Source organism: Anas acuta, chromosome 28, assembly GCF_963932015.1.
Source record: "Anas acuta chromosome 28, bAnaAcu1.1, whole genome shotgun sequence".
In the NCBI taxonomy this organism is placed as follows: domain Eukaryota; kingdom Metazoa; phylum Chordata; class Aves; order Anseriformes; family Anatidae; genus Anas; species Anas acuta.
Window position 1 is genome coordinate 475,201 of NC_089006.1, and position 22,352 is coordinate 497,552.

Consider the following 22,352-nt stretch of genomic DNA (forward strand, 5'->3'; position numbering starts at 1 on the left):
TCTCTTTGTAAAAGTCTTTCATCATCTTCATTTTCTCCTGTCCATCCCTTTCTGAACAGTTAAAAAGACTTGGGAAGACATAGAAGATGTTTCTTGTCGTGATTTCATTGAGGAGTACATCACAGCCTACCCCAACCGTCCCATGGTGCTGCTGAAGAATGGCCAGCTGATCAAAACAGAATGGGAAGGGACCTGGTGGAAATCCAGAGTGGAAGAAGTGGATGGCAGCCTGGTCAAAATCCTTTTCCTGGTATGGCAATTTCCCTTCTACTGTTAGAAGGGGAAGATGGGCTTAGATTTGAGTGAGGGGTCTGATCAAATCCAGATTCATTGCTAATGTCAGACAGTTTTGGACTAGGCAGGTGTTTTGCTTGCTCTGCGAACTTCTACTGTATAGATGTGAAGGTGAGACTTAAATTAGATGATGAAAACTTCAAAAGCTCTTTAAAGTATTTTGCACGTAAAACTTTAAGAGCAAACTGCAATTAACAGATGAATAAGAAAAAAAAACTATCATCCGCACATGTTCTGTCCTGGTCCTTTCTTGATGTAAGCTCCTAGCAATGTGTTCTGTCCAAGTGCTGGTTTGAGAAGCAGGAGAGAAACAGAATCTGCAACATTCTGCTTGCTCAAGTTCTACAAATTGCAGAAAAAGAGACTTACTTTTCTGTGCCTACTTGGGTCCCTTTTTGCTGAAATAACTGCGTAGCAACTGGTGCTGAGAAAGATGTGCATTTTCAGACTTTACCATCACTGTCCTAGAACAGATTCCTTTTCATGCAGAGGAGTTCACATATCACCTGGGGTAGTCTGGCTTCTCCAGCAGTGCCTTGCTGATCAGTTGTTGGACTGAGAAGAGAGCTGCATGTGATGTTTGAGGTCTTGGTAGTGGGCCTCTATCTAGACTGGAGGCAAAAGTGGGTCTGTAGTCAGTGTTACCCTGGACATGATGAAGTATTTACTGCCTTGGCTATATGGTCTTTCATGATCCTTCAGTTTGATGCTTTGTCTCCTCAATTCAGTCCTGCTGACTTTAAAAGCATCACTGCTGTCTCCTGGGTTTATATCCTTCATCTAGGAAGCTCTTGCTGTGTTGTGAGTGGTGCTGCCTTCTCCTTTTTGCAGGATGACAAACGCTGTGAGTGGATTTACCGGGGTTCCACACGCCTCGAGCCCATGTTTAGCATGAAAACTTCCACAGCCTCTACCCAGGAAAAGAAGCAAAGTGGACAAGCAAGAACTCGTCCCAATGTCGGTATGTTTAATGTGTATCCTGGAATTTGAACGAATGCATTGTGGGCATTTTTGTGCATTTTCTTGTTTTGCTTCTTTTTTTTTTTTAGTAGAACTCCTGGAGTGTGAGATCTACAAAGGGCTTTATCTACCGGCATAAGGATGTAGCAAAAGCAGACCACAATTGTGTGAAGTGGCCAGAATCTGTTTGTGGTGACTGGCTGTGACTCAGAGATCAGCCAGTTGCCCATTGTTAATTGCAAATGCTTATGTCTTGGTTGCCTTCATGAACTAAGTCAATGTTTTGTGACTAGTGCAACAAACTTTGTTTGATGCAGAGACTTCCCTTGTTGATATTTTGCTTTTTCTTCTTCCCCACTAGGTGCTGTCCGGAGCAAAGGGCCTGTAGTACAATATACACAAGATTTAACCGGAGCTGGTACTCAGTACAAACCTCTAGAGCAAATGCAGGCAGCGTCGTTGGCTGCACGGTCCATTTCTCCACAGCTTGCTGAGATGGAGTAAGTACTTGAGTCAGTTGTCTGCTTCCGCCACTACCTCCTTTTTGTTTTGTGTCCTGTGCTCAGCTCTTTCAGGCACCATGCTTTCTGTGTAGAGGAATCCTCAGGTGCAGGTTTCCTCCATGGCTAGACTTATTTCCTGGTTATACAAACTGTTTTTAGTTGTCCTTCTGGGAAAAACCATAGATAAAGGCTGCTGGATGACTAACTGGGGGTGGGAGGGCTGACAGCCCAGCACCCCCTGAGCCAAATGCCTCGTTCTTACCCAGGGCTAAAGCTTCGCACTTAACGTATTTCCAAGTTAGAACATTTGCTGCTTCTCTTCTGAAAATCTGAATTGCTCCCTCGTGTCACGTCCAGGCACTGGTCTCCGGCTGCCTTGCATTCCTCCACTTGGACTGACCTGCTCACAGACCTCAATGACTTACAAGGCACTGAGAACTCAGGATCAGTGGTCGGTCTTGGTGGTCGTGAACCAAACCAGATAAAACTAAGCTACGGCCAAGTCACACACGTGCCTCCTCCCACCAGGGGCCCAAGTGGGATGTTCTCAGAGGTGCAGGTTTGTGCTGAAGGAGGCCCGGATGAAGGAGGAACTCAACCTTGTGATGAAGGGAGCATGTCTGAGAGCACCAGGGTACCTGAGCATGTGCTCTGGGACTTTGTAGGGGAGAGAGATGCTGTCCCAGTTCATTTTTGTCACCAATGTGGATTTCCCATCCGAATTTATGGACGCCTGGCTCCGTGCCAGCATGTTTTCTGCTGTGACTGTGCCTTGCTACATGGGCAAAAGGGAGAAAGGAGATGCCCCAGCTGTAAGGAACCTGTGCAGCAAGTGAACTTTTACTCGCCAGATGCTCTTTAGGTGTAGCAGCGTGTCAGAAACCCTGTCTGCCCCCAGCCTCCATTCTCAGAATTGGATTCCTCTCCCAATACCAGTGCAATATGACTCATTCTGCCCCTGGATGTGGGGACTAACTAGGAAATGCTCCTCCTGTTCTGTTCTGACCTGAGACTTCAGAATTGAAGCCACAGTCCTGTTCTTCATCTCTTGCATAACCAAGAAGAGAGGCCCAGAGCCAAAGGAGGTCTGCTCCAGCGTGAGGAATGCAATGCTGGCTCCTGGACCTTCAGTCTAGGGCTCCACCTGTGAACGGAAGAAGAGCTGTGCTGTCACCCCAACACTAAGGCACCCTGTCAGGAAGGATGTGCAAAAGCACAACAGGAAGACAATAAAGTTGCACTGCTGGGATCTGCCATCCTGCAGTCTTGCTGACTGACAAATCTCCTTTTCCATTTAACAGTCCTTGCAGTGGTTACAAGAAACACTTTTTTTCTCTCCCCACAGTGGCTTTGACTTTAGGATCTTGTTTTCAGATTTAATACAAGCAGACACTACAGCCTTTTCCCCACCCTGCCACTAAGTATTGAACTACTTCAAAGACAACTGTTTGTTTTTTTGTTTTGTTTTTTTTACACCACTGACTGAAGGCAGCATGCTACTGTCTTGAGGGATACTTTTGGGTTAATTAAACATTGGTTTTAGGCTATTAAAAGTGAGAGATTGATTTCTTTGCTCCAGTGTTTTCTTTACTCTGAGGAAGGCCTGGTTCTCTTCCCTCTCTTTTCAGGCTCTTTTACAGTGCCAGGGAGCTGCCAGTGTCAGCCATTTCTGGCTGTCTAAAGTCAGTTGACAGAAGCATCTTTCTATTGCTCTTAAATTTCTAAATGTGTGTTTAACACCTTGCCTGTAAGGCAGATGTTTGCTGAAGTTGTCACCCCTTCCTGCTCTTACTGCCTCTTTGTTTTATGCCCTGATAACATAACTGTGTTTTTCTACCTGTGGAAAAACTAGTGCCTTGCTTGGGGTGGCTTTTGTTTTATCAGTATAAATGGACTGAAAACTTACACTGTTGTTTTCTCTGAGTGTGAGGACTGTCTTCCAGGTCACTCCCGCTGTCCTGATACTGTGTATTGGGCTGCAGAGGTGTTTGGGAGCCCCTCATAGCCCTTTTGTCAGTGATACTGTTACATTCCCTCGTACATTCTTATCTCAGTACTTGTTAGGGACAAAAGAGCCTTCTGTACTTCTTGTTCCTCCCACTGCTCAGTACTGTAGCACTGACTGAGCCTCTGTAAAGTCATTTCTGCTGTTGCAGGGGTTTCTTCATGCCCTGGTTTGTCCAGCTTCCTGAAGTGAAGGCCTTGCTTGTTACATTCCCTCTCACCCTCATGCCTCACTTTCAAATAAATAGCTTTACAGCAGAACTCACTTTTAGAAGTGGCTGAATTCTGACATCTGGTTGGAATTATTGTGGGACTGCAAACAGCACATGGAATCGGAAGTGAGCTAATTTCCACCATCGTTAGGAAGAACCTGTTCAGTTTCTTTTGGCTGGGCACTGTTAACATCAGTGGGTGAGGGTTATTTTGGCTGCTCCTGCCTGTCTGAGTCCTACCAGTTGTATGAACGTATGCACATTGCAAATCACCTCCCTTCTTCCCTTGTGCAGATGCTCTGACAGTCAGCTGGCCCAGTCGAGAAAGCAAGTGGCCAAGAAAAGTACTTCCTTCCGTCCTGGCTCTGTGGGCTCTGGGCAGTCTTCACCTTCTTCACCTGTTCTAAGTGAAACACCTCCTGCTGGAAGGACCGGTGCATCCCAGCAACATCGGTAAACAAAGCTTGTTCACACTTGGTACACGTGCAGCAGAATCCCTAGGTCCTTCTGAGAGTTTGGGGGTGCCAATACACATTTGGGGCTTGTTTATTTTAGTGCAGGTCTTTTTGTATGGACTGAAACCTTTGCCAGCTTGTCTGGTCTTGAGCATTTGTTGTCATCTTACCTTATTTTCCCTCCCAGACAACCGTTTGGTACATTTTGTTATGGACTTGAGCTTGGAGGGTCTGTTATCAGTACTGACCAGCAGTTACCCCAGCAGGGCCCTGGCCATAGGCTTTGACATGCTTGTTTTTGAATGACTCCTGTTTCCACAAGCTTTCTGGGGCTTGAGCGTGGAGCTGTTATTAATCTATATCTGCAGGTGGCTTTTCCACAGTGGTGGCTTTGTCACAGTACAGAAGCCATTGATCCTTGTTCTGAGATCACAGCTGGCTTGTTTCTGCTTCCTTAGTTCTGATTATTTTGTGTGTGTGTGTGTGTGTGTGTGTGTGTGTGTGTGTGTTCACTGTGGCTGGTAACCATCCCTTTGGGACATGTGCTGCCTTACTATAAGGGAATGCTGGAACTTGTGTCTGATTGAGCTCAGTAGGAAAGCCAGTGAGGTGTCCCAGTGCGTAACTAGCAGCTGCTTTGTTAGGAATTAAGTGTCTAAAATCCATTGCCAGATTTAGGAGCCAGCACCGCTCTTCCTTAAGCTGCAGTTATTCAGCTTGTTCCTTTTAATGTAACAGGTTCTCAAGTGGCCAGGCAGGCACTGGCACAGCACAGACCTTCCATGGCATGATGGACCGTGTGCCCAACGAGCCCTCTTACCGAGCCCCGCTGGAGAAGCTCTTCTACCTGCCGCATGTCTGCAGCTACACCTGCCTGTCCCGCGTCCGTCCCATCCGCAGCGATCAGTACCGCAGCAAGAACCCCCTGCTCATCCCCCTGCTCTACGACTTCCGACGGATGACGGCCCGCAGACGGGTTAACCGCAAGATGGGCTTCCACGTCATCTACAAGACACCGTGCGGGCTGTGCCTGCGAACCATGCAGGAGATCGAACGCTACCTTTTTGAGACAGACTGTGACTTTCTTTTCCTGGAGATGTTCTGCTTGGACCCATATGTGCTGGTAGATCGCAAGTTCCAGCCCTATAAACCCTACTACTACATTGCAGACATTACTAAGGGCAGGGAGGATGTGCCCCTGTCTTGTGTCAATGAGATTGATAACACCCCACCACCACAGGTGGCCTACAGCAAAGAGCGCATCCCAGGAAAAGGGGTCTACATCAACACCAGCTGGGAGTTCCTCGTGGGCTGTGACTGCAAAGACGGCTGCAGAGACAAGTAGGTGACTCCTTGTTTGCTGCTGGGACTGGTGGGTGGGGGTCAGCACCTGGACTGTGCTGCCTGCCCCGATAACAACCCTTTCCTGGCTCAGCTGAACAAACTGCAGCATTTGATGAGACCTTCGGATAGATTGTTGATGTCTTCAGCCTCCCAATTAACCTTAGCATTGTGGTAAAGCTGAGCTCTCAATATGCTGTTTGTGTAGTCTTTTTCTTTTACAGCATTTATGCTTCTGATCTCAGCTATGTGATACAGCGTTTGATTCTGCTGTTTTAAAGTTGTGCGGAGTGATTTTTCCCCAGGGGCTGTCCAAGGTGGACCTGCAGTGGACTTTAAGCCCATGCAGCCCTGGTGGGCCACAGGTTTTACTCCTGATCAAGTCCTGGGTGCACATATATGTGCAGAAAGATGCAGCTTTTTAATTCCTGCAAAACTGGTGTGTAAAACTAATCTCTGGGGCCTGGGTGGGTTTTTGTGTCTGTCTCTAGATCAAAATGTGCTTGTCACCAGCTGACAGTTCAAGCAACTGGCTGCACTCCAGGTGGGCAGATCAACCCCAATTCAGGATACCAGCACAAAAGGCTGGAAGAATGCCTCCCAACAGGGTGAGTAGAGCTGTGCCATCTCTTCTCACAAACACCAGCCCCAGAAACTTGGCCTCTGATGCTATCAAGAGGCAGTATTTCCTGAAGCTGAGTGCAGATACTGAAAACCTGCCTCTCTGTTCTTGATTCGTCTGTTAATGTGTGGCCTAGGGTGTCTACGCATTGCTGTGGTATCTGGCAATTACAGCCTCACAGTCTCCCTGCTCTGCTGAGCTTTATGTCACTGCTGTCGCGGGTCCCTTTGCATCGTTCCTGGCACAACATCAAATCTTTGGGATATGTCTTTCTCAGGGAAGGTGATTAAGGTCCCAGAGAGATGTTTCACTGTTCTCCTTTCTTTCAGGGTCTATGAGTGTAACAAGAGATGCAAGTGCAACATTAACATGTGCACCAATCGCTTGGTCCAACATGGTCTCCAAGTCCGGCTACAGTTATTCAAGACTCAGAACAAAGGCTGGGGCATTCGCTGCCTTGATGATATTGCTAAAGGCTCTTTTGTCTGCATCTATGCAGGTAGGATCTCACCCCGCTGAACAAGGAGTTAGAAACCTCTTAGGTTTGAAACAGCTGCTGTGAATCTTTAACATCTTCATCAATGATCTAGATGACGGCATTGAGTGCACCCTCAGTAAGTTTGCAGATGACACCAAGCTAGGTGCGTGTGTCGATCTGCTCGAGGGTAGGAAGGCTCTGCAGGAGGATCTGGATAGGCTGCACCAATGGGCTGAGGTCAACTGTATGAAGTTCAACAAGGCCAAGTGCCGGGTCCTGCACCTGGGGCGCAATAACCCCAAGCAGAACTACAGGCTGGGAGAGGAATGGTTGGAGAGCTGCCAGGCAGAGAAGGACCTGGGAGTGATGGTGGACAGTCGGCTGAATATGAGCCAGCAGTGTGCTCTGGTGGCCAAGAAGGCCAACGGCATCCTGGCTTGTATCAGAAACACTGTGACCAGCAGGGCTAGGGAGGTGATCGTCCCCCTGTACTCGGCTCTGGTGAGGCCGCACCTCGAGTACTGTGTCCAGTTTTGGGCCCCTCGCTACAAGAAGGACATCGAGGTGCTTGAGCGGGTCCAAAGAAGGGCGACGAAGCTGGTGAGGGGCCTGGAGAGCAAGTCCTACGAGGAGCGGCTGAAGGAGCTGGGCTTGTTCAGCCTAGAGAAGAGGAGGCTCAGGGGTGACCTTATTGCTCTGTATAAGTACATTAAAGGAGGCTGTAGCGAGGTGGGGGTTGGCCTGTTCTCCCATGTGCCTGGTGACAGGACGAGGGGGAATGGGCTAAAGTTACGCCAGGGGAGTTTTAGGTTAGATGTTAGGAAGAATTTCTTTACTGAAAGGGTTGTGAGGCATTGGAACGGGCTGCCCAGGGAGGTGGTGGAGTCACCATCCCTGGAAGTCTTCAAAAGACGTTTAGATGTAGAGCTTAGGGATATGGTTTAGTGGGGACTGTTAGTTTTAGGTCAGAGGTTGGACTCGATGATCTTGAGGTCTCTTCCAACCTAGAAATTCTGTGATCTGTGATTCTGTGAATGAAAAGCCTTTGTTGAGCCAGTGTTCTTCCAGGTGGTCATATGTATGCAGATACGGAACTAGTTTGTGTTGCTTAACAGGAGGGAAAAAATAAATACTGAAAAGATCTGGTTGTGTCCAGCTTGTGTCAGGCCTCAGATGTATGCTTTGTTTATCTCAAAATGCAAAACCCATTAGAATGGGTGTGAAGCTCTTCCTGTGCTTGTTAAAGAAGCAGGAAGGTAAAAACTTAGATGCTGAATTTGCAGCACTTTGATGCCCTTACCTTGCCCAACTCTGAAACAAAATGCTGCTATGGCTGCAGCACCAGCGTCAAGAGAAGTGATCAGATCCCCAGAGCTGGCTCTGTGCACTGAGAGTGAATCAACATATACCTCCTTCCTGTTTACATTGAACCAGTCCCTGAGACATGGGCACAAACCAATAAAATGCAGAAGTTGCACAGCATGGTTGCATTAACTCTGAAAAGAAACTAACCATGTGTATTGCCTGACTTCCTGTGTTTTGTTTTCTTGCCCTTAATATTGTTTCTGTGCTACACCCTCACCTCCAGTCCAAAGCCTTCAGAGAAAAAAGCAGTCACCATGTTTGAATTGCTGTTCAGAGATTTCATTGCTGGAAGCCTGTGTGTTAACAAGGGTCCACTTCAGGTCAGGCGTGTGCTTCAGACTTTTATTACCTCAAGTATTAGGATAATATGTTGTCCTTTCCCAGCCCATCTTTGGAATAAGGTGCTGTCAGTCCTGTTTGTGCATCACCGAGGCCTTGGAGAGGACAAAATGGGTGGGGTAGGAATATAATCTGTGGAAAACTCAGTTTTCTTTTTATTTACCACTGCCAGGGAAAATTCTCACAGATGATTTTGCTGACAAAGAGGGATTAGAGATGGGTGATGAATATTTTGCAAACCTGGATCACATTGAGAGCGTGGAGAACTTCAAGGAGGGCTATGAGAGTGATGCAAAATGCTCATCTGACAGCAGTGGAGTCGACCTCAAGGAAGAAGAGGAGGAAAACACAGGCACTGAGGAGCAGGAGGAGTCCAATGAGGACAGCTCTGATGACAACTTCTGCAAGGATGAAGACTTCAGCACCAGTTCAGTATGGCGCAGCTATGCGACACGACGGCAGACCCGTGGCCAGAAAGAGAACGGGCTGTCGGAGACAGCCTCCAAGGATTCGGGGCTCACCCGGCAAATCAGCCATGATGAGATGGCAGTAGCTGCCTCCTGTAAGCTGCCAGTGTCGGAGGAGACCTCCAAAAACAAAGTAGCTTCGTGGCTAAGCTCCAACAGCATGTCTGATGGCTTCCAGGACCATGACAGTGCCTCCTCCTTCAGGATGGGTGAAGGTGGTGAAGCCAAGGCCTGCAAAACAGATCTCCCTGTTGAGAGAGAGAAAGCATCTGCTCCTGCCCTGGGCGATGTGGATGGAGAGTCAAAGGCACTGAAGAAAGATGTAAGGAAGGTTTGTGGAACTGGGATATGTGTATTTCAGCCTGCTTTGCAGGCATGGATGTAGAAACTTAAGACACAGATGTGCCTTAGCTGTGCTCTTGCTTGAATGGGTTTTCAGCACAACTAGGTTGACTGTGGTGCTGTTGGATGTGTGTCCCCTTGCCCTGTTTACTTGGCTTTTGCCACCGCGGGGGACATGGAGGTGCCTTTCTCTTCCTTGGGCATGTGGTGGCACAGAGGCTGTGAACAAATGACTCAGCATGAGCTGGGCTGAGCTTGCCCCAGCTCAGCACCGCTCCTGCCCCATGGTGCTGGGTGCCTATGCAGAGGGTGTGCAGCCCTGAGAAAGGGAGCCACCATAGCCCCTGCCTGGCTGCCTGAGCTGGTGTGGAGTGAGCTCAGTCAGGGCTGGGGACAGTGTGTAGACGGAGGTGGTCTCTGTCCATCCTCTTGCTCTGGAGAAGGGGACTCAGAGCCCCACCAATGAGTGTTAAAGGTAGGGGACCTGCAATCATAACTTGGCCCTTCTGGAGCACCCCAATGACTGGGTGTCACTCTGAGCAATAGGGACACCCAGGCTGATGTTTTGGAAGCATATCCACAGAAGGGTTGAAGAATGCTCCAAAAAGGAGAAATCTTAATCTTCTGTGTTTGTCTTTTGTGCAGGAACATGAAGATTCAAGCAAATTTCCTGGGTAAGGTTTCTTAAATCAGATTTTCCTGCTTTTTATTTCCAAATTTCTGTCAGAACCCTAGCACTGCAGCAATTCATTCAACTCTGTTACTGACATTGCCGGAGGGAGCTGAGAGGCTGGGAGGGCCTGGGCTGTGCCCTGGTGTGTGCTGGCAAATTAAATGCTTGGAGATAATGGTCTCTCCCACATCTGCTTTTTTCAGCTGCTGGATCTCTATCTGGCATGCAGACAGGCCTGGTGGAGATGGAAGTATGACGTGCTCTTCTCACCTCCATAGGCTAAGTGACCTGGGAAGGATGTATGGCTACAACCCGAGCCCTCCCAAACTAGAAGGAATCCGGAGGCCAACAAGCAAAACAGCCCTGCTGCAGAGCAGACGACACTCTGTCCCCCTGCAGCCCACCACGGAAGTAAGCACTGACCCTTCAAGCTTCAGACATGGGCTACAAGGGGTGAGCCTGGTTCTGCCTTATATCCCCAAACTGATTTGGTGAAAACCTTGAACTGTTGGGTTTTGTATATGCTGCTTTTGTTCCCAGCTGAGTACCAGAGCAGTGCCTTTGGTTCCTACCTGTGATTTACTTGGAGAATTCTGACTTTTGGAGATTCTTGGAGAATTCAGACAGTGTGGATCTCTCTTGGTTCTGAAAGCCCAAAAATTGGGAGAGTTTGTGTTTGGTCTTCATGTTAGAATGGGATGTAGCACCTTGGTTTGCATGTCCAGCACCCCGGGGATCTATTCCTCTGCAGAGCTGGGGCTAGGAAGCCATCTGTTGGGGAGATAGCCATCACTGGCCTTTGTTTTGGGGGTTATTCTCCCTTCCCTGCAAAAACCCAGAATACCTGATGGGCCAAAGAGGACTCATCTCTGCATTGGTGCCACAGGAGTAAGCAGCCTCCTGTAGCCCCACTGCAGATTGGCCTGTGAGGTGGGGTTTCTGTCCCCTTGTGGTTCAGTGTCCACGTGTGTTTGCAAAAGGGTTTCCTAGAGTATGGAGTAAAAGAGTAAAATACTATTTGGGGAAAAAGGAGCCTTGAATGTCGCTTGAAAAGCATTGGACCAATGCTCTTCCCTACCCAGGCTACACTCATGAGACGCTAATGCCTTTTTGCAGGATGTGCTGACCCTGTCAAGCAGCACAGACAGCGAGGGGGAGAATGGGCAGACAGTGGCAGGGCAGGCCCAGGGCACCACCAATGACAGCGATGACATCCAGACCATTTCGTCGGGCTCTGAGGAAGAAGAAGGGGATGACAAAAAAAACCCCTCTGGCTCAGGTGAGGATAGTTGCACCGCACTGGGTGAGGAACACTGAGAAATGAGAGGTGTAGCAAGAAATACTGGCCAGAAACTGCCAGGAAGGCAGTGGCATAGCAGCTGTTTTTCACGTCCTGCTCCAAACATCTCTGAGCTGAGCATTACAGCCAAGGCTGGAAGCTTCCCAGTGCTCTGCTTGTGCTAAAACTCTGCAAAAGCCAGTCTTCAAGTTCTACATAATAGTGAATATATAAGAGAAAGCAACTGTGTGATGCTTTTTATGGTGGGTGTCCCATCTCTTCTGGGTTGGGTGGAGGGCTGGGAGATTTCCAGGAGCCATTTCAAGGTGGTGCTTTAGATTTGAGCTACATCTTGAAGAGGCTTATCACCCCTCTGTGAGAGCAGAGCACCTTGGGTTGGCAACACTACTGTGGGGTTCCTCTTCTGAGAGATGACGAGAGGAAGTGGCAGCCATTGCTCCTATGTTGTGGCAGGTCCTGTTAAGAGGCAGGTGGCAGTGAAATCCACCCGAGGTTTTGCCCTGAAATCTACTCATGGGATTGCCATCAAGTCAACCAACATGGCAGCGGCCGACAAGGGTGAGAGTGTACCTGTCCGCAGAACCACACGCCAGTTCTACGATGGAGAGGAGTCTTGTTATATCATCGATGCTAAACTGGAGGGGAACCTGGGCCGTTACCTGAATGTGAGTCACAGCCCTCAGCAGCTCTGTGGGAGCGCTGCTTGAGTGTGATTTGAATTAATCTGACCTTGGATAACCACCCTAAACCTTGGTTTGTTGTCCCTGCCTGTCTCTGTTGCGTTGGGTTGCTGCTGTGTGGTATGATGCTGGTTAGGAGCTGAGCCACCTCCTGGCCACCCCAGCCCCTCCTCGAAGGGTACAAGTGGGTGATTGTTGCTGATTTGGGCAAGATTTTGGATGTATTTGGGGTGAAACTAACCCTGCTGCTCCAGTACAGTGGTTTCACTCCTTTCCTGGATAGCAGACAAACCTGTTTGCCCCTTGCTTCAAGGTGGCAATGGAAGCCCTGAAAATAGGGCATGAAGAGGGAATGTCTCTGGTTTTCTTAGTACCCTTAGCATCTGAGAAGAGAAAGGGACAGATCTGAGGTAACCTGTGCTTTTAGTGGGCCTCTTCCTCCCCAGGAGTAGATAAACACAAACAAAAAGGGAAAAGAGCTCGGCTAGTAGGATCATTCCCCACCCCCAGAGTGAAATAGGGGAGGCTGTTCCAGCCCCATGACGTGTGGTAAGTGGGATGGCCAAGTCAGTCCTTCCAATGACCGTTACCTTTGCCTACTTGGATCTAATGACTCATCACTAGTCATGCAGGCAGGGGAAGGAGTGTGCCCTGTCTCATCAGGATTTCACTGAACACAGCAGTCAAATCAGGAATGCTGCTTGTTTATTAAGGGTTATATTTATTACTGGCTGGTCAGCATCCCTCCTGACACAGGAACTTACTTAGTGCTTGTCTCTGGTCCATTTGCAGCATAGCTGCAGCCCAAACCTCTTCGTGCAGAATGTTTTTGTGGATACACATGACCTCCGCTTCCCCTGGGTCGCCTTCTTTGCTAGCAAGTAAGTCAGAGCGCTTGGGGAAGGGCGGGTGGACTGTGCCCACTGACAATTTGCGGGCCTTGGTTGAATCCAGCCCCTCGGCTGGGGCTCCGTGACCAGTGTGGGCTGCTTCGTCCTGGTGACCACTGCACTGGTTTCATACCAGCCTGAGCAGGGAGAATGGGCTTGAAGATGAGTTGGGTGAAGATCTCTCTTCCTGTGATAGATTCTGCTGCAGTTTGCATCAGTTTGGGGCATTTCCAAGGGGGAGAGATAAGCATGGAGTAGTTGGCTGCCTGGGGTGTTTGAGTCACCAGCAGCAGAAGGATGAGCCGCCACCTCACAGGCAGCACCGGGCAGGGGTAAATCCCTGCTGTGCTCCTCTCTGGCAGCACAAGCATGATCTCCCCTTGGTGAAGCCCCATGGGAGTGATTCATCAGGGAACTTTGTCCCTTGTTCACTCTGGAGCCAAATGCAGCTCTGCTGGCTGCTTCACTCTTGCCCTGGGGAAAGCTGGACTGCACTGCGCTGGCCAGAGCAGCTGTATGTAAGCTTTGCTCTCTGCTAGCAGGAGATTCTCCTGTTTGGAACAGCCTATTCTCCCAGCATGTCCTTGTTGTGCACTTACTTTTGTTGATTCTTTCCAGGAGGATACGAGCTGGCACAGAGCTGACATGGGACTACAACTATGAAGTGGGCAGCGTAGAAGGCAAAGAGCTGCTGTGCTGTTGCGGGGCTATTGAGTGCCGTGGGCGGCTGCTCTGAGCCCACTGGTGCCCCCCAAGTGCTCTGGATCCCTGTTGACTGCTGGCCTGGTCCTAGCTTTCCCTTTGTGAGGGTAAAGTACTGTTTCTTCTGAGCAGAGAAGGGTGGTGGTTGTTTACTGGTGACTGTTACAAAGCTGGGTACCACGGCTATGAGTTCTCCTGTTCATTTGAAAATTGGATCATTAGCTGAACACGGACCAGAGCCTGGTGTAATGCACCTGGAGTGGCTGCAGTAGGGGGTAACACCCCAGCCAGCTACCTGATGCTGGGAGCTTTGGCTCCACTGTGTCCCATGGGCTACATTAGCCCTACACCAGTCTGATTTGTCTCAACACCATAGAAAAGGGCATTTGCTGAGCTCTGATGTAGGACAGCTGATGGAGGCCCTTAGCTGTCACAAGCAGCTGTTACTGCTCTCTTCTAGCTCTACTGAATTTAAGACAGAAACCATCAGGCAGCTCCAGCCTACACTGATGGTGCTGCTAGTCAAGTGTTTCCAGCAGGAAATGCTTTGTAGAGACTCGAGGGAAGCACTTCAGCATTGGGATGGAGCTGTTGCTGTCCATGCAGCCTTGGGTCCGGACTGGGAGGGAAGTGACAAGGGTGAGGCTAAGCCGTGTAAGAATGGACCAGTCTGGGGGGTATAGCAATGCAAGTGAATTTAGGTGGAAAAAAGCATCTCTCCTCAGCTCTTAGCTCTTGTAAAAAAAAATTGTTTTATTGTTAAAAAGCAATAAAGTGTGTTTTTCTACTGAAAAAACTTGCTCAACTTCCCCCGACTTTTTGGCCACTTCAGTCTGTGTCATGAGGTGAAAGCAATGCCAAGGTTTGCTGTGATGGCAGAACAGGGGTGAAAAAATTAACCTGCTGCAGCAAGGACACCCCTCGTGCTGTCACTGTCCTGCCAGCTAACCACTGCTGTGAACTATGCTGGTCCAACTGACACATCTCGCAGAACAAAAAGAGAGAGCAGGATTTTTACTTCCTTCAGCAGCTGCCTGCCAGCACCAGATGAGCCCAGACATGTTAAGATGTGCATAATCAGGGGCACACAGAGGTCAAAAAGGTGTTTTCACCCTCCTTTCCTTATAGCACAACACTCACTACAGCGTCAGCTTCTTCACGAGGAGAAGCCAGTGCGAGGCTGGTGCTGGCAGGCAGGGAGGACGGGACAGCTGCCTGCCAGCCAGAGCCGGCTGCTGGATGTGGCACAAACACCACTACTGTGCTTTACTTTCTCCAAGTACTGAGGTACAATTTTAGGTGTTCTTAGGGGTTGGGGTAGGGAGGAGGAGGGAAGGGTGTGTCCGAAGTTCAAGAATGTCAAGCAAACACTGGCTAAAAGTGGCAGATTTTACAAATCAGATTGTTTGTAGAGCAAAACCACCTGGAGAAGCAATGGAGCAGCAGGAAGAGGGCCGCAGCTCTATGAGCAGGGCTCCAGCCACCGCTGTGTCCTCAGGCACCCGGCCTGAGGGCAGTGCTCAGCCTGCGTAGCTGCACTCCCGCAGGTGCCACACACACACTCCCCAGCCACCAATAAACGGGGTTGGGGGCGGGGGGGAGCAACCAGCAGCTTTCTGAGGCCTCAGTGAGCTCATGCCCAGCATTACAGTCCCACTGAATAGCAGCTTTGTGCTCCTGGTGGGGCAATGCAGGCAGCCACTCCGCTCCCTGTGGGGCCAGGGCTCCCACGCAGAGCAGCAGTCCGCTGAAGCAGCAGCAGCCCAAGCACCAAGCAGGTTCTGAAGTTGGGGACAACTTTCAAAGCAGGAAAACTAACAAACAAACCTCGAATTCTACCCAGTTTTAGCACTGCTCTACTGAAAGCTGAAGGGCTCAATGGTGTGGCATTGCTACAACCCCCCCCCCCCAAGACTGGGCTTGCCTTTCCAGCCACAGATGCTTCCCAGGCTTTTTTTTTTTTTTACAGAAGTTTATTAGTTTTTAACTTTTAATATATTTAACTTTTTTTTTTTTCTTAAAAAAAAAAAAAATGCATTTTGGTCTGATGTTGGTTAATGGTCCTTTTCCCCCACCCCTCCATGCTGGGAGGTCTCGCCGCATCCAGCACTGCGCACAGCAGACACGTGGATGTGTGAGGCAGAGCCAGGACTGGCTCCTTCCATCTTCCAAATAAATAGAAACAAAAATCAATCACAAATTTGTCCTGTTACAGCTGGGGAAGGGACCAGGAGAGGCCACAGAGAGGGACACACTCTGCAATTGAAACCCATTTACAGAAGAGAAATGAGCGGATTAAAATCCTCTGCGAGACACGAGTAGTGACTAAACCCTACATCTTCCTTCCCGAGCACTCCCTAGTGTTGTCCAACAATTCAGCCACTGAAATACCCAGGACTACTTCATCTGCTCCTTCCTCAGAGAGCTCTGAGAGTGGCAGAGCAGGGTCTGTGCCCACTTCTCCACCAACTCCCCCACCTTGAGCCTCCGTTGCTTGGTGCTAGCAACAAAGCCAGGCACAGGTCAGGGAAGGGGCTTTTCCAAACTGTTCTCACAGGGTTGGCAGCAGGGCAAAAACCTTTCCCCCAGAGCCCACACCCATCCCCGCAGGCAGAGCTGGCCCGGTTGCGCACCGGGAAGAGGCACAAATGCCAACTGCAGAACACACTCCCCTCCAGCGAGGGGGATGGTCGGAAACCAGGGGCAGGGACTAACGCGGGGCAGGGCTCGAGCTCTGCGCAGCTGGAGCTGGGCTCTCCAGCAACAGCCACTCCACAGGGCTGCAGGGAGGGGAAGGAGCCTTCCCAGAGGGGTGCTGGCAGCTGGAGAGGGAGCTGTCTGCACTCTGCCTGCCCCGGGGCACCACGGCAGATTAAGGCAGCAGGTAAAAGGCAGAAAGGGAATCAAGGGTGAGTGTGACACGGAGAAGCAGCGACCGCTGCCACCCCCAGAGCTGCAGCCCCTCCGGAGGAGGCGACGGAGGGAGCTGGAGGTCGAGATGGGCTCTCCAGGGTCCCAGTTTGCTCTGCCGGACCAGAGAAGGGAGAGGATGAAGGGGACGGGGCCCCTGGTGCTACGTGAGGGTGGCGTGATGGGATTTGACATCTCACGGGTTTGGCCTCCGGCAGGGCCCCCAGCCGCCCCTGCCAGTGCAGACACGGGGCGAGGGTGCTCAGTCATTTTTGCGGTGATTGTTGTTGAGGACCGGGTGACCGTTGGACAGGGGCCCATTCTTTGCCATCTCCTCCTCCTCCTCCGAGTTGTCTGTCTCTTCGCGGTCACTCCTCTCATCTTCCACCACCTGTGGGGGGAGAGGAGAAGTGGGCAGATCAGTCAGCAGCAGCAGGGCAACATTTTCCTGCTGTACCTGAGGTTCCCTGATCCCAACCACTCCAGTTTTCTCTCCACCCCAATTATTCTCCAACAAGAACATAACAGGACTTAGGAAGCCGCTCAGCTTCCTGGTTTGGGGTCCAAATCCAATAATGCCACCCCCAGCCTCCACCTTTTAACCCGGGGCAGACCCACACCATTCCCTTCGTCCCAAGCTGCACAAGCCAGGTTCAGATCCAGCCCCTGCAGCAGTACCGCCCTGCAACACGAGGGCTGCGAGCCACCCCCAGACCCCTGTCTTGCCTTTCCAGTTATGAACTTCTGGGCCATGCGGATGATGAGGTAGGCCCAGAAGATATGCAGCGACTGCAGCACCGCCATCATGAAGTTGAAGAAGTAGTAGCCGAAGAAGGCAGGGTAAAGATCCAGTGGATAAACCACTGTGCAGTGCATGATCCTGACAAAAGAATTAGCTCTGTTATGGCAGGGACTGGCCTCCCACACCCTGTGGGTATTCCCATCCCATGCCTCAGTTTCCCCACACCTTCACCAGCACCAACGCTCACCAAAAGGGCAGGATAACCAGGCGGGTGACAATGAAGACAGCAGCGAAGACAATGAAGATGTTGTTGCACGTGTTCCTCCAGCCAGCATAGTTGAACATCTTGGCAGACTGAAGGGCACGGGGTGAGCGGCAGGGAGGGGACACAGGAGGTGGCCACGGCCATGCCTGTGGTGGTGGGGTTGGGGACATACCTCCAGCAAGTAGTCAGAAGAGTCGTGCAGGGCCATGATGAGCGTTCCTGCGCGGATGTAGTTGGCAAACCAGGAGAAGCTGATGAGGATGATGGTAGCAACATGGTGGATGATCTGCTCTTTGAAGTCCTGCGCCCAGGAAAGGGGGAGGGAGGACGGTTACACTGATCCTGCTCCAACCCCCAGCTCCCTGACATGCCTCTTGACCCCAAGACCCCCTCCAAGATCCTCCCAGGCAGCTGGTCTGGTCTCCCATGTCCACTACAAACATGGAGAAAGCCCTGCCAAGACAACCCCACATCTGTCAGCCCTGCAAGTGGCCTGGCCACAGAGAGCCCCACAGCCCACCTTGCGCTTGACATCAGAAGCAATGCTGAAGAGCAGGGACCAGTAGAAGGAGAGCTCGATCATGTAGTACCAGTACTGGGAGGGCAGCATGCTCTGAAAGACAAAGGGACAGGTTGCAGGGGATCCTCCCTGTATTCCAGGGGGTTCATTCTCCCCTCCACAGGCATCAGCCAACACACAGGGCTGCCAGAGGTGCTCTGCGCAATGCCAGGGGTTCGCTCCCCCTCTGTGGGCATCAGGCAGACCCACATGGGTGCCAGAGACCCTCCCACAACCTGGGCACCCTGATCCCTGCCTCTTATCAGCCAGGCAGCCCCTGAAGGCAGGAAGGGCTGTGGGATGAGGACTGGGATGGGGACGGGTGCTCACCTGGATGGGGTATCCTTTCCACACCTCCCGGAGATCATAGAACCAGGGCTTCTGTGGGAGGAGAGAGAGAGAGAGAGATGTTAGGTGGAGGCTGGGGGCCAATGGGGCCAGGCACAGGAGAGGCCAGTACTTACATCCACTATGACAGCCATGCCAGCAATGAAAGCAATAAGGTAAAACGTGAATCGCCAACTGGAAAAAGGAAGCAGATGGTCCTCAGACGGGCACCGGGGTGAGGGAGGGACAAGGACAGACCCATCGGCCCCATATTCCACCCTCCCAGGGCAGCTCCCAGCCAAGTGGGTCCCCACAGCCCCATGCACCCCAGGGACATGGCAGTCCCCAGTGGCCAGCCCAAAGGGTGACAGTGACTGCGGGGACAGGCGTGTGGTCTCACCTGGCCTCCCTGAACTTCTTGAGCAGGCTGGGCCGGTCCTGATTGCGGCGGCGCCGAAACCAGCGTTCCACCTGCCGCACTGTGCAGCCGCTCTTCTTGGAGAGCATTTCCACATCGGCCTAAGGGCAGCAGAGATGTCAACACCATGCCACAATGCCCCTGCTCAGCTGCTTGCCTTCCCCCAGCCACAGAGCCCATTTCAGCCCCAACCACGCACACACACCTCACCTGCTTGGGGTGTTTGGTGGTGGCAGCATAGAACTTCTCCAGCACGGCATTGGGGGTGGCTTTTAACCTGATCTTCTCCTTGACGTTCAGCAGCCCAGCCAGTGGTGTGGCCACGTACCTGAGGAAGGAGCAGGAGCACACAAGGTGCCCCCACTTCTGTGACACATGGCTGACGCGGCCCCATCAAAGCCACCTGGGGACCCACAGCTACTCCATGCCTCAGTTTCCCCATCCCACTATTGTCTGGCCTTGCTACAGGCAGCATCTCCAGGGCAGGCTTTACCAGGGGGTATTCCCCAGGTCCCTCCCTCACCCCAGGGCTGGGGAACACCTTTGGACTAGGTACTGCCCCCCTCCCAGGCACAGCGCAAAGAGGCACGGCTGTATCCGCCCCCTTCTCCTACCATTCCAACAAAGCCTCGTCTGTTCCCAGCCTCAGCTTGCCATTGTTTGCCCAACAAATCGCTCCTTAAATGCTGGGGCCTGCAGCCGACTGTGCCGTGATAAGGGCAGCAGAGGATGCACAAAGCCACGCTTGTGCAGGGCCACCGAGGGCAGATCCTGGGGCCTAAATCTGTGCTGGGGGTTAGCGACAGCCTGTGGACAGAGCTCCCAGCCTGCAGGGTGCTGCTGCCAGCTCTCAGGACTCCCAGGCTCGTTCGCCACCAGGGCTGAGGACAGGGTGCCACCTCCAGGCGTTTGCCCTGCTTCTCCCCCGGCTAAGGCACCACAGCAAGTCCCCAGCCGCATGCCCATCCCCAGGGGTACAGCTATGGCTGGGCCAGGGAACCCGGGCAGGGAGCACTCACGTCTCAAAGAGGTGCCGGACGATGAGGAAGAGGAAGGCCAAGGGGATGGTGATGTAGAGGTCAGAGGCTTTGGCATACACTCGCCCATCGCGGTCCTCCAGGTCGGCCCAGGTGAGATTTGCCGGAAGCCAGAGCCGTTCCCACCAGAAATAGCTGTACAAGGTCTGAAACATGCTGTGGGGAGAAAGAATTAAAGGAGATGATGAAGATGGCACCATCCCCATCCCCCAGAAGCACACGGCCACAAAGGACGTCCCCTCCCACCAGCCACCGGGGCAGGAAGGGACAGTTTGGCCCCAGGGCTGGTCCCAGCCAGCCGGGTGTGGGGCTGGGGACAGCCAGGCTCAGAGCTGGGTGCACAACAAGCCAGCACCTCAGCCCCACACCGCTGAACCCATTCAGGTCCACAGGCAGCCCCAAGAGGATCAACCCCACGCCCAGAGCGGGAGCAGGGCCCGTCCTGGGGACCCCCCCGGCACACACAAGGCTCATGCAGCAAAACCACTCTGCGGTTGGCACTGGGGGAAGTGCCGCGGGCCTGAAAGGAGAAGCAGCGCTCGGTGCTGCCCAGAATAGGATCCCCGGTGCCTAAGTGCTGGACCCCATCACCGCCGCCCTCTACACCTCCCCCGGGCGAGCGGAGCACGACCCAGAGAAGCAGGGCCGAGGATGGGAGCCCGTGAGCGGGGACGCCCCTCTGCCTGGTGCCCCGCCTGGCCTTCACCTCGGCTCCCAGCAGCCGCGAGCCCCCCGTGAAGCCGCCCGGGGCCGGGGTCCATGGGGCAGCGAGGGTCTGCCTGCACCCCGGGCCGGCCGGGCGCTGGGCTGCGGCGAAGGGACTTTGCTCCGTGCGCCGGAGAGGTCAGCGGCTGATCATTAACCGGGGCGGGCTCCTGCCTGCGAGCCGCGGGACGGATCCTGGCACGGGCTGGAGGGAGGAACCTCGCTCCCGGTTCCAACATCGATCCCTGGCCCGCTTCCCGCGGCCTCAGCGGGGCACGCACCGAGGGGACGCGCACGGCCCCGTTACGAGGCCGCCAGGCCCAGGACGGGCCAGCCCCGGGCTCGGCCCCCGCGTTCGGCCCCCGGCCGCCGGGAGGGGAAACGCGCGGCAGGGCGGGGGCAGGGGCAGGGGCGGGCGGCCCTGCACGCCCCGAGGGCGCGGGGTGAGGGATTTCATGGCCCGGGGCACAACGGGCGCCCTTGTGCCCGGCCCAGAAAAGCCGCGGCCCGGGACACGACGGCCCCGGGACGCGACCCCCGGCCGGGGACTCGGGGCTCTCCTGCCCCGCGCTGCCGCCCGCCGGGCACGGGGCCGCGGCGCTCCCGTTCGCAGCCCCGGGAGCCCCGGTTCCGAACGGGACTTTCGGGGAGGGACGAGCGGGTCGCCCCCCGGCCCCCCCCCTCCCCTCCCGGGGAAGAGGAAGCGCCGGGCCCCGTTTCGCAAGCGGCGCTCGGCCGGGCGAGGCCGCTGCTAGGGCCGGGCGGCAGCGGGCGGCGCGTAACGGGCCGGGCAGCGCCCGCGGGGCCGGGGCCGGGAACGCCGCGGAGGGGGCGGGCGGGACCCCGCGGGCCGGTCCCGAGCCACGAGGCCCCGGGGCGGGAGCGCCAGGGGAGGCCGCAGCGGGGGCACGTCCGGGCCCGGGCCACGCCGGCTCGGGGGGCGGCCGCTGCTTAACCCCGGGGACCGCTCGGTGCCCCCAGCTGGGGCCGGGAGCCCCGGTACCGGGGCGGGGGGGGGGGGGGGCCCTGGGCCGCTCCCCCTCCCGCGGGGCTCTCCCGCTGCTTCCCAGCCCCGGGGGGGTCCCGCGGCGCTGCCCCAGCCCCGGCACCCGCTCGGGTCTCTGCCTCCGCCCGGCCCCGCCCCGGGGCTGCAAAAATGGCGAGATTCGGGCGGAAAGGAGGAACGCGAGGCCGGCCCGGCCCGGTCCCGGCCCGCCCCCGGCTTGCCCCCGGCCGCAGCCTCCCGGAGCGGGGCCGGGGCCGCTCCGGCGCCGCAGGGTCCGAGCTCGCCCCTCCCGGTGCGGCCCCCTCGCCGCCGCCAGGCCGGGCCCCCGGGCTGGCTTCTGCCCCGCGGAGCCCGGCGGCGGCCGCCCCGCACCCGTGGCGCCGGGACCCGGCTCCCTCCCGCCCTCCCCCCGGCCCCACTCACGCCGCCGCCGCCGCCGCCCGGAGCCTCCCGGAGCCGCCGCCGCCTCGCGCTGCCGCCGCCGCCGCCCCCCCGCGCGCGCCCCGCGCCAGGCAGCGGGCGGGAGTGACGTCACCGCCAACGCCGACGGACGGCCCGGAGGGGAGCGGGGCCGCGGGGCGGGGCGGGGCCTCGAGGGGCGGGGCGGGGCCTCGCGGCAGGGGGCGGGGCCTCGGAGCCCCCCCCCCCTCCCCCCGGCATCCCCGCCCGGGGGCCGCAGGAGCTGGGGGGGTCCCCGCAGGCAGTCCCCAGCGGTCGCCCGCCCCGGCCCCCCCTCGCCTCCCCTCCCCGCCCCCC

General features: G+C 54.2%; 2 protein-coding genes across 3 annotated transcripts in view; one reads left to right on the forward strand and one right to left on the reverse strand.

Annotated features, from left to right (window-relative positions):
- SETDB1 (SET domain bifurcated histone lysine methyltransferase 1) overlaps nucleotides 1–15,441 on the forward strand; it is a 21,026-nt gene extending 5,585 nt beyond the window's left edge. Inside the window, 14 exon segments of the mRNA XM_068662849.1 lie at nucleotides 60–250; nucleotides 1,126–1,255; nucleotides 1,616–1,754; nucleotides 4,268–4,426; nucleotides 5,167–5,769; nucleotides 6,261–6,377; nucleotides 6,721–6,890; nucleotides 8,746–9,371; nucleotides 10,028–10,056; nucleotides 10,334–10,466; nucleotides 11,172–11,334; nucleotides 11,809–12,020; nucleotides 12,828–12,916; nucleotides 13,544–15,441. Coding sequence (XP_068518950.1) covers nucleotides 60–250; nucleotides 1,126–1,255; nucleotides 1,616–1,754; nucleotides 4,268–4,426; nucleotides 5,167–5,769; nucleotides 6,261–6,377; nucleotides 6,721–6,890; nucleotides 8,746–9,371; nucleotides 10,028–10,056; nucleotides 10,334–10,466; nucleotides 11,172–11,334; nucleotides 11,809–12,020; nucleotides 12,828–12,916; nucleotides 13,544–13,661 — 2,879 coding nt within the window. The 3' untranslated portion in view covers nucleotides 13,662–15,441.
- A 207-nt stretch (nucleotides 15,442–15,648) lies between these two features.
- Nucleotides 15,649–22,151, reverse strand: CERS2 (ceramide synthase 2). Of its 2 annotated transcripts, none has more exons than XM_068662831.1 (11): nucleotides 22,020–22,151; nucleotides 19,868–20,041; nucleotides 19,059–19,176; nucleotides 18,831–18,949; nucleotides 18,568–18,625; nucleotides 18,434–18,484; nucleotides 18,065–18,157; nucleotides 17,717–17,845; nucleotides 17,527–17,633; nucleotides 17,264–17,417; nucleotides 15,649–16,928 (listed from the first exon to the last, which is right to left on the reverse strand). In XM_068662831.1, the coding sequence occupies exons 2-11, from the start codon at nucleotides 20,038–20,040 to the stop codon at nucleotides 16,800–16,802; spliced, it is 1,131 nt and encodes a 376-aa protein (XP_068518932.1). In that variant the 5' UTR covers nucleotide 20,041; nucleotides 22,020–22,151; the 3' UTR covers nucleotides 15,649–16,799. The 2 variants fall into 2 exon arrangements, with proteins under 2 accessions (XP_068518932.1, XP_068518933.1); XM_068662832.1 differs by lacking the exon at nucleotides 22,020–22,151 and adding an exon at nucleotides 20,592–20,858.
- Nucleotides 22,152–22,352: the final 201 nt, after the last annotated feature.

Excerpts from the sequence above, each read along its gene's own strand:
- CERS2 (XM_068662831.1), bottom strand. The coding sequence starts at position 20,040 with ATGTTTCAGACCTTGTACAGCTATTTCTGGTGGGAACGGCTCTGGCTT. Across the intron at positions 18,158-18,433 it reads GGAAAGGATACCCCATCCAG|AGCATGCTGCCCTCCCAGTA; the intron begins GTGAGCACCCGT and ends TTTGTCTTTCAG. Across the intron at positions 17,846-18,064 it reads CTTCTGATGTCAAGCGCAAG|GACTTCAAAGAGCAGATCAT; the intron begins GTGGGCTGTGGG and ends TCCTGGGCGCAG.